Source organism: Sinocyclocheilus anshuiensis, unplaced genomic scaffold (genome assembly GCF_001515605.1).
Source record: "Sinocyclocheilus anshuiensis isolate Anshui unplaced genomic scaffold, SAMN03320099.WGS_v1.1 scaffold195, whole genome shotgun sequence".
NCBI classification, from domain to species: Eukaryota; Metazoa; Chordata; class Actinopteri; order Cypriniformes; family Cyprinidae; genus Sinocyclocheilus; species Sinocyclocheilus anshuiensis.
In genome coordinates, this window is record NW_015548236.1 from 2,946,926 (window position 1) to 2,957,511 (window position 10,586).

Here is a 10,586-nt window from a genome sequence, read left to right on the forward strand (position 1 = left end):
ATACTTGGACTTTGTAGTTTTCTGTAAAATGCCCTAATAGCATAATGTTAGCAGGAGCTTGCGTGAGGCAAAGTTAATCAATTTAGGACATGTTAACCCAAGATGTGGTTATGGGTTTCATGAGAAAAAACAGGGCCATGTTTTCACCGACTTGGAATGAGTGCCACCTCCCACAGAGTAACCTCTTTTCTTGGCTACTCCAGATAGCTGTATAACACTACACGCCGCGACGAAATTAGCGTGTCCTTTCATTTATCAAATTAGGCTGGCTATAGAATATGAAAGAAACTACTTACTCATCGACAGCAAATTACTGATCCTTGTATGTAAATCTGAAAATGCCAGGTCACTTATAGTCTGTGTTTATGAGCGCGAGAAACAGGCAAATCTCTCTAATGGAGCTTTTTCCAGCCTCTCCTCTCGTTCTACCAGGATTTGTTCCTCGTAGAGTTAGAAGGTTTAAATGTGTTGTGGGGGCATGAGGCTGTCATACCTTTTGGCAAGTAAGATTGATCGCGTGCATGCTTCTAGAACTCTTTGTTTAGTATATAAGCACTGAATCTACAAACGACCAAAGTACTAGTTTCCCGTTTAAACAATCCGGCAAAAAAAAAAAACTTTCAAAATGTTAGTAGACACAAAATCCCCTCCCTGTGTAGAATGAAACAAATGGAACAAAATTACTTCTAGTTTAATCATAATCCAAAAGATCTATATGAACGTCAGTTGTTTCGTTTAAAAAGTAACAACTTATGTTTACATTTTACATTCATTGATTTAACCAAAGCGATTTACCAACTGAAACATCATGAAGCAATCTGTCACAGAGCCAAAAACATTCATAGTAGACTTCACAATGCCAGGTTTAGAAGTTCGATTAGGAAACAAGCTAGACTAGAGGTAAAGTGTTGTGTCATATTAACAAGATAGAGCAGAGGTGAAGTTTTATGTTATATTAAGGTTTTTACTTACTTTAATCCTCACTGTTCAAACATTGCGGGTATATGCTCGGAAACAAAGCTTCCAGTTGAAAACATCTGGTATCAGGAAGCCTTTTACTTCAAATATTTACTGAGAGCGACGTAGGTCCCTATCGAAGAGAGAGCGAGTGAGAGTGTATCCTTCATAGTTAAATATAGGTCTACAGACTTCTAATTTGCATTTTATCTTGCACGTTATTTTGTAAAAAAAAAAAAATTAATAGAGCTTTATAGAATAATAATGTATTTTATGATATATTTCAGTGCGATTATCTATCGTCGTTGATGACCTTACAAAATGTTCTGTACGTGGGCTTGTTTTATGGAGCTGTATGTTTTTGTCTAACCAGTGTAGGCTATCTTAAGGATCCATAGGCTGAAAGTTACGTCAACAGATTTTCGTGTGGGGGAGGGGATATGTGAATTCGTTGTATTTATGTGCCATATTAATGGTACAAGGGGCTAGGCTGAAACAGCTGTCTTTTCAAGCCAAAATGAAAAAGATAAAAAAAAACTTATCTGTCAGCAGCAGGCTAACTTATTTGGCAAATGTACTGGAGCAAGACTGATTCCCTCACATTATTTGTGAAACCATTACACAGAGAGAATGCACGTGCCTGTGCAGCAGGGGCAAAAGGGAGGTTCTAATTCTTATATGCACCAGTCTTGGTTTTGAGATTGACAATGAAGCTTCAGGGCCATTGCCTTTAGCGGACACAATGACACCGATGTACACCCTGTTAAGAAAGGAGTTGCTCGAAGAAGTTATACGGATCGATCTTTCAAGCTGGATCCTTTTGAATAAACCCCAAATTGCCATTGGGTAAAGGTAATCATGTGACATGTCTTTTCCGTCCAATTTCAACCACGTCTCCTTTTGAATGAATATTGGCAATAGCAAGGGGTCCACACGGGCATATTACAAAATAATTTGAATGTCTTTTTTCTCCACATAGCTTGCTTATTTTAATTGAGAGCGAAAACTCGTAAACTTCAACGAAGCCAAACTTTCCCTATCCGCGCTCTTGGGGCGTGAGACAACAGGTTTACAATGAATTACGAGTTTGAGCGTGAGACGGGTTTCATCAATAGTCTGCCATCGCTCGCGGAGTGCCTTACTGCTTTCCCCCCTGTTGACCACTCATTTCAGAAGTCATCAATCAAAAGCTCAGCGCTCACGAGCCCTCACCCTCTTACCCTACCTCCTTTCGAGCACACCATCCCAAGCTTGAGTCTCGGGACTCAGCCACGCGATGCAGGGCCCCGGCACAGCGTAGATGGGGGAAGCCCACTACACGCCAAATCTCTGACCCAGGAATACCTGTGGATGCGCGAAAAGAAGACTAACAAGAGAAACTGTCCTCTCACACCGACCGGCTTCTTGACTCCTGCGGGAGTCATTTGCTTCTCTCCAAAAGGTGAGTTTTAGGAAAACCTAAGCGAAGAGAGATGGGAAGAATTAAGGTCATTAAAGGTCTGAGAGAAAATATGAGCATCACCGTATATCTTCACAATCCTCTCCACGCTATTTACCTCATATTATTCTTTCTCATTTACCACTTCTGTCATTTTTTTTGACTGTAGCTTAATTCAAATCAATAAAATCTTTCTGATGTCTGACGTGTAACGGAGAATGATAGATTACTGTTGTGGCGGAAGGGGCCACTCAGGCATTCGTTAGAAGATGGTAGTCGGTACCACGCACACACTATGATGCTGTTCGCAGTCTACAGTTTTTTTTTTTTTTTTTCTTAGTTCATCAGTTTGTGTTATCGCAATTTACAGTTAAGATTACATTAATGTTGCGATAGACAAATACTAGGTGTTGTCATGCTCCTATATTGTATGCTTGACTAAGCAACATAACAAGTGTTCGTGTTCCTTTGTGGACTAATTTTTTTCAGGCTCACCCGAGCTTCCCGAGGGCGGTTTGTCTAGTGGAGAAGGAGGTTCGCGCCGCCTGAGAACAGCATACACAAACACACAGCTTTTAGAGCTGGAGAAGGAATTCCACTACAACAAATACCTTTGCCGACCACGCCGTGTGGAAATAGCCGCGCTGCTCGACCTTACGGAACGCCAGGTTAAAGTATGGTTCCAGAACAGACGGATGAAACATAAACGCCAGACCCAGACTAAAGACATCCACGGGGAGTTAAGCAAGACAACTGTCGGGGAGGATAATGGTGCACAGAGCGACGAGGACGCCTCCATTTGTGGTCTCAGTCATGGCAGATTGGGCGTTGAAGATGGAGAGTCGAACACTTTTCAAAAGGACCTGTCAAACGTCTCTGGGCAGTCCTGTAATGATAACGACATGCAAAATTTTGAAATGTTTTGTAACAGATTTATGGAAAGAAGTCTAAAAGATGTTTCCAGTCAGTCACCTACTGCTCTGGGCAAGGGGATAATAATATGCAACCGATGTGCCAGTACGGACAATTGCGATTCCCCGCATGTTATGGACATGTCTGTGCAGGACTTTTTTTCGATCGACTCATGTCTGTCTGATGCAGCTTCGCCAGTGCTGTACAAGTCTCTAGAAAGCACAGATGATGTTTCAACAGACTTTTATTTCTTTACGGATTCTCTGACTACAGCTGATTTACATAATGCAAATTACTGATTATCGAAGTGGATCAGTGAACAAATGAAAGGATAAATCAGGAGTTTTAAATGATTTTTTTGTTTGCAATATCTGACGCGATTATGATAACATATCGAAGGTAAGCTACATAAGTCCTGTGCCCTGTATTTAGTAATACATAATGCATAGGCCTAATGCATTCATAACAGAAGTATTAGTTTAGATTACTTTTATTTCTGTATCGAGTGATGCTTATTTCTGTAAAAATAAACATACTTTGTAAATACAAATGTCAAGACAATATTCTGTTCTCAAATCAATAGCAATTAAAACAACCTATTATTTCGCTAGTCCCTAAATAGGCTATAAATCCATTATACCAGTCATAACACTTCAAAATAAAGAAATAATAACCAAATTAAATGTACTATTAGATTCACGTCTACTGCAGTGTTCTTTGCAGAAGTCATACAAATGTTTTCATTCACACTGATTTGATAATTTAACGTTTTATGTTCCTCACATGTATAATTTCCATGCTGAAACATTATTAGATGACATGGAAAAATCAGTACTAGTTAAAACATTTTAAATATCTATTTAAACTTCTGAATGAATGTGCACTAGAAATAATTACTTATGAAATATTATGTTGTTGCCCATTTTGCACGATGCAAATTAACAAACTGCATAATTACTCCTACTATATTTGATATTATAGGCTTACATATGAATGTGTAAAATTTTCACATCTTTAATTTAAAGTCACAATTTAAATGACAAAACGTGTTCAAATATAGCTTCTTCAATCTTTAATTTAAAGTCACAATTTAAATGACAAAACGTGTTCAAAAATGGCTTCTTCGCCAGAGCTAGGCTCTTTGTCTCAGACTCTTTTCTCCGCTCCGCGTGGGGAAATGCCGAGGATGTTTCTTTCTATAACGAACTCATAAATCAAAGTCTTTCAGGCAAGTTGACAGCACCAAGACAATCACTGCCTGTGAAAAGTCTGCCCAAATAAGTGTTTTCACTCACTGTTTATCATTAAGAAGATTTTGGATCCCGAAGCACAACCCACGTGGACGGATAATAATTCATTTTTTTATTGGCGTTTTAATACCCGGCATTAGGATTACACAAAACACTCATAAACTACATATTTCATTGCGCGTGACATACGCTATTTGTCTTTGTCTCTTTTAAGTTTTTTTCTTCTTCTTGTCCTTCTAGCCTGACTGAAATGTGTTAGAAATGGGTTATGAACCCTACATTAAAATCTTTTTTCAAATATTTCTAATATTAATAAAATAGTATAATCGTAATGACAATCATATTTTTGTTCATATATTTCTCACCCACACTTCCTATACATCTTCCTCGAATATTGTCTGTGAATGTGGCTGAAAAATTCTGCAAGATTTAGTTGGTTCTACTTTTTAAACCTCAAATGACGGATTCGTAGTCACATTTTGCTTAAATGCATTGTTCTAAGGTTCTAATTTGTACTATGTTAACACTCTGGCTCGCTACAAGATGAAGAACAGCCGCAATAAACAAACAGTAAGTGCATTATAACAGTTGTTATTTTTCTTGCCTTGTTTGTCAAGGACCATGTTTAAAAACGATGGGTTCAGAAGAGAGGATTAGAAATACTAGGCCGTCAGAAGATTGTGGAAAGCGCCATTTTGAGGACAAAAAAAATAACATTGGACATCTCTCAAAAAGATCTCCCTTTCATCCAGAGGGGGCGCACGTCCCCCTGCCCAACTATAGGCTAGAGCAGTGGTTCCCAACCCTGGTCCTGGAGGCACCCCAACACTGCATGTTTTGCATGTCTCCTTAATCAAACACACCTGATTCAGATCATCAGCTCATCAGTAGAGACTCCAAGACCTGAAATTGGTGCGTCAGAGAAAGGAGACATGCAAAATGTGCAGTGTTGGGGTGCCTCCAGGACCAGGGTTGGGAACCACTGGGCTAGAGGATAGGAATACACTTTCATGTGATAACTGATCACAAAACATCATTCAGCAAAACAAGCAATTGCTTATTAAGGAATATGTGACAAAGTTCAGCATAATTTTTTTCAGGATGTTAAAATTTACATGGATTTTACACAAAAATTGCTTAGGCTAAAGCAATAAATATGCAGTGGGTTATGCAGGCTTTTTATCAAATAATACTCAGCCTTATCAAATTACAAATGCATTCTAATGAAAAGATAAGATATAATGAAAAAAATACAATCAGTTTTATTACCGGTTTATAATTTTTATACTCAAGGCCAAGTTGACTAAAGCTAATGACTGCATAGCAACCTCACAAAGCAGCAACTGACTCAAAATACAATAAACCAGAAGGAGATAAAAAGACATTCACTTTACATTATTTCCCTGTGGTTTGGAGCTCATCTTACCTGGTGCATTTCTTCAACATATTTCCCCACACCGATATGTTGCTGCCTGGACGCTGTCTGTGAAACTACATCTCTCCTTGCTCCTCTGCCAGCGAATCCATCCTTTCAATGGGGGATAAGGTGGGCCTACGTCACGTTGATCGACAAGAGGTCGGCATTTACATAAGCCTGGTCTTTAACGACAACCTGTCAGTGCAAGGCCACTTAAGATCAAGATGAGACAGACCAACTGATCACTGGCTGACCCAGCCCACGTGACTGTCACTGGTCATTCATATCACTAGCGCGCGTACACCCCCCAATCCACGACTGATTGAAGGAGGCAGAAGGGTGGCTCGGCTCAACCCCGGGTGAGCGGTGCGACGTTAATCAGTCCCCGGGCCCAAAGATCTGTCAGTGTGGCAGCCACGCGCAAAGACGCCCAGGAAGATGCCACAATGAGCACATTCCTAGATTTCTCGGCCATAAGTGGTGGTGGAGATGCAGGTGGCGGGGGCTCGTGCTCAGTCAGAGCGTTTCATGGCGACCACGGACTTTCAACATTTCAGTCATCGTGTGCTGTAAGGGTAAATAGCTGCGGTGGGGACGAGAGGTACATGTCCAGTAGATCATCACAAGACGCAATTAACCCTCAGCAACACCAAGCCGGCTCGTACCAGTCCCCCGGGAATCTGTCAATTACCTACAGCGCCCATCCAAGTTACGGGACTCAAAGTTTTTGCGCCGGATACAGTCACTGTGCCCTAAATCAGGATGTGGACTCGTCTGTGAGCTTTCCCCAGTGCGGCCCGCTAGTTTACTCTGGAAATATTTCCTCCACGGTTGTGCAGCACCGTCACCATCGCCATGGTTACAGTAGTGGAAACGTTCATCTCCATGGCCAGTTCCAGTACGCCTCAGCCACATATGGTAATAGCTCGGACCAGGCAAACCTAACGTTTGTGGCGGGCTGCTCAAATCCGCTATCCCCTCTGCATGTGGCTCATCACGACGCATGTTGTTCACCTCTATCAGATGGCGTGTCAACAGGGCAGACATTTGACTGGATGAAGGTTAAACGGAACCCCCCGAAAACAGGTGAGTGGCTAGAGAACTTTCACATGGTTTTCTTTTCCGGATACAGTATTCATGTTACGAATTAAAAAGAAAACAAGTACTGACTTAATATTGCTTTGCGAACACCCTGGTTGTGTAAAATTCTGGATAATTGGTGTGATATAATTAAGACAAGATTATGCATGCACACTCTCATTTATTCATCTATTTATCGTCTCTCTTCAGGGAAAGCTGGAGAGTATGGATTTGGTGGGCAGCCAAACACTGTACGCACCAATTTTACTACAAAACAGCTGACAGAGCTTGAAAAGGAGTTTCATTTCAATAAGTACTTGACTCGTGCAAGGCGGGTGGAGATCGCGGCTGCGCTCCAATTAAACGAGACTCAGGTGAAGATTTGGTTCCAAAATCGTCGTATGAAGCAAAAGAAGCGAGAAAAGGAAGGTCTTTTGCCGAAATCTCAGTCCGAGACTAAGGATGGTCACGAAAAACAGGAGGATGCATCTGAAAAGTCGCTCTCCGCACCACCCACTCCCTCTCCCTCTTCCCCGACTGTTGATGCCTACACCTCGAATTAAAATGCTCTCACGTTTGTTCTGCCAACCGGTGAATGATATTGCAGTACTGTTAGTGACTTTCGTGTCAAGGTTATTGTCAAAATCATCATGTGACATCAGTGTCATACAGAGACCAGTGCACAACTTACAGATTCTGACCATTCAGTATTTACCTGTGCTACTTTGTGTTATTGTGAAATGACTGTTAATTGTCTTATGGCATCTTGTCAAGCACCTAGAAATAACAAGTTTCTTGTGCGTTTTCATGCACAGTAATAACAAATGCTGCACTTTTACACGTCTTTGGTCGGACTTGCACCACTTGTCAAAATACCTAGCCTACCTCAAGAACCAAAGGAAGTAGCGCAATATATTTAAGAGATGTATTATTAAGAGAGATGAATCATATACGTTTCGCCAAAGGCTTGTTTCAACACACTGACAACTTTTCTGGACCGTGCATAGTGTTAACCCTGATGTTGTGTATGTGTTGTGAGTTCTGCAACATGATGCGCATCTCTTCAAAGTTGTCATCCGGTCGTACTGAGTTTTATCAGTCAAAGATAAAGACTCAAGTCTCCTTTAGAAACATGCTTTAGAAAACGATCAAGATACGGGTGAATTAAATGTGTGAATAAAAATTTAACTTAATTACAATTTATTTGAACACTGTTTACTCGTGATGGTGCCAATGCCTGGTATAAACTTGTCAAAATATTTCTGAGCTGGTAACTTTAAATAATCTACAAGTAATTTATATAACGTTTAGGTACATGTGTCCAAATATATATATATATATTTGCCTGTACTATTATGTTTGATTTATCGATTTGATTGTTTGCATTGTCTCAATCCACAGATAACTTGCTCTCTGGCTTCTTCCTCAGGGACGAAGCTATATTGGCACATGGTAAGGCATGTTTATCCACGAAAGAGGATGCGCAATGCTGTCACCGTCATTCGTGATGACAACCCTATTGACCTGTTAGTTTATCGAAGGAAAACGGAGGACAAGAAAAAAAAAGAGAGAACATCGATTAAATCATCTCATCTATCGACAAGGATGAGTCGGCCTGACCCCATTGTGTTGATGCGATGTCTGATTCCTCATATCACAACCTATCAATTTCGCGTACAGAGTGTCGAGTTAGGCAGTAACAGAGCAAAATAAAGAGCAGACAGTCTGAATAACAGATCTGAAAGCCAAACATTACGTTCAAGTATACAAGATATCTTGTCAATTCCTCCTCCCGCCCTCTCTCTCTCTCTCTGTCTCTCTCTCTCTCTCTCTCTCTCGCTCTCTCATTCACACACTCTCAAATACAGCTATAAAGGCATGACCAAACAGTTGCCCATATAGCACAGAAACTATTTTCTAAGACCCACTGGCATGCTGTCTTTTAAAAAGAACAAACATATTTTTCTATTGGTTAATTAAAAAAAATACTTTATTGAGTGCAGAGAGCGCGCCATTTTCTCTACCCTCACAGCGGTCTTGTTTGAGCTTCACCTTTACCTTAAATCCACCTGAACATGAGGGTTGCGTGTGAGTCTGCATGGAGCATAAATATCTCCTGGTCTCCTGGGTGCGTATGTTCTTCTTCCTAAGGCGCGACGTGTGTTTGTTTGTTGATGTTCAAAATGATAATCGTGTTAATGTAATTTCTAAAACAATGCAAAATATCCGTTTAGATATTCAGATTAATAATATCAAAGGAAAGACAACTTTCCTTTAAATTTACGAGTAAGATATTTCTCTACATTTTCGGGCATGGCCACACCTGTGAACGCACTGAAAATGCTGTGCACCATCGATTTGTCCTCATGCTGAAGTGACGAAAAATGATCAACGCAAAAGAAGGCCCCTCTGCGCCTTTTGTATGAATTTAGTAATAGGCCTAGTAATATAGTTTTTATTGCATTGAGTCCCCATCGAGTAACCATTGCAAAAAAAGTTCATAACTCGATAAAATTATCTACATTTTTATCAAAATACAAAAAAGAGTAACAAAATAAAAAATAGCATTAGACAAAAATGTATCTAATTATTTAAATTATAAATAAACAGAAGAAAGAATTAGAAGAGATAAACGCAAATCAATCTAAAATTTCCATTCTGAGATTTGAATGTCAGCCTGTTCCGTCTCTAATGACCAGATTTAAACAGGAGGACTCGTGACTGTGAAAACATAAATGCGATTATATTATTTGCCGTTTAGGTAGGCCTACGCCAAAAACAAAAACGGGTTACAATAAAGCAATAAACGTTAAATAAAGGTAAAGGTTAATAATTACATGTTCGTTATACAGAGAGTATATTTATACGCCAGTTTGACCGTGTTTTTTAAGAGACTGATAAGTATTAAAAACTGAAATGTTACTTACATTTCTATAAAAGGGAGCCAGGATCTACTATTATTATAATTACTGACACATTTGCTTATTCATTGAGTTATTTACTGAAAGAATGATCAGGGATTTCAAGAAATATTGAAGCTCATGACATTCAAACTTCATTAAACATTCAGGTCTTAAGCAATAAGTTAAGAGAGCAAATTAACGAAAAGGGCGTTCGTGAAAATAGAATACGCTAAATACAAAACAGAACTTACCTCTATTAATTATTCCATAACAACAACAATAATAGAGATGTTTCTATCGTTGTAAAATGATATTGTTGTAAAAATTTATTCTTTCAAGCAAATATTAATTTACAGACTAATTGTTTTCGAAATCGAGGAGAGATGCAACTTTGCATTGACCTGACCCTCGAAAGAAAACCCCGGGGTCACTGAGCACTGAGATTATTGTGTATAAGATTTTCACACGGAGTGCTAAGTTTTATACATTTAAAACAAAAAACAATTTAATTTACAGTTCTTTATAAGAAACGCAATTCCCTAGTTGTAAAATGGCTTAATTGAACATATGCACTCAGGCGTCAACACAAATTATTGATAGATGTCTGAAGGCCATTACGAATAGGAAGA

The 10,586-nt window shown here is 39.5% G+C and overlaps 2 protein-coding genes across 2 annotated transcripts; both read left to right on the forward strand.

Annotated features, from left to right (window-relative positions):
* The first annotated feature begins 1,250 nt into the window (after positions 1-1,250).
* On the forward strand, positions 1,251-3,732 carry LOC107654772 (homeobox protein Hox-A2a-like). Its single transcript, XM_016442023.1, has 2 exons — positions 1,251-2,398; positions 2,885-3,732. The coding sequence occupies exons 1-2, from the start codon at positions 2,032-2,034 to the stop codon at positions 3,604-3,606; spliced, it is 1,089 nt and encodes a 362-aa protein (XP_016297509.1). The 5' UTR covers positions 1,251-2,031; the 3' UTR covers positions 3,607-3,732.
* Positions 3,733-6,275: 2,543 nt separating this feature from the next.
* hoxa1a (homeobox A1a) lies at positions 6,276-8,210 on the forward strand. The gene is made up of 2 exons (XM_016441890.1): positions 6,276-7,060; positions 7,265-8,210. Exons 1-2 carry the CDS (start codon positions 6,421-6,423, stop codon positions 7,615-7,617), a joined length of 993 nt encoding a protein of 330 aa, XP_016297376.1. The 5' UTR covers positions 6,276-6,420; the 3' UTR covers positions 7,618-8,210.
* The last annotated feature ends 2,376 nt before the right edge of the window (positions 8,211-10,586 follow it).

Bases quoted from the DNA above. Each gene is read 5' to 3' on its own strand.
- LOC107654772 (XM_016442023.1), top strand. From the start codon at position 2,032: ATGAATTACGAGTTTGAGCGTGAGACGGGTTTCATCAATAGTCTGCCA. The intron at 2,399-2,884 runs GTGAGTTTTAGG...AATTTTTTTCAG, and splicing joins CATTTGCTTCTCTCCAAAAG to GCTCACCCGAGCTTCCCGAG.
- hoxa1a (XM_016441890.1), top strand. From the start codon at position 6,421: ATGAGCACATTCCTAGATTTCTCGGCCATAAGTGGTGGTGGAGATGCA. The intron at 7,061-7,264 runs GTGAGTGGCTAG...GTCTCTCTTCAG, and splicing joins ACGGAACCCCCCGAAAACAG to GGAAAGCTGGAGAGTATGGA.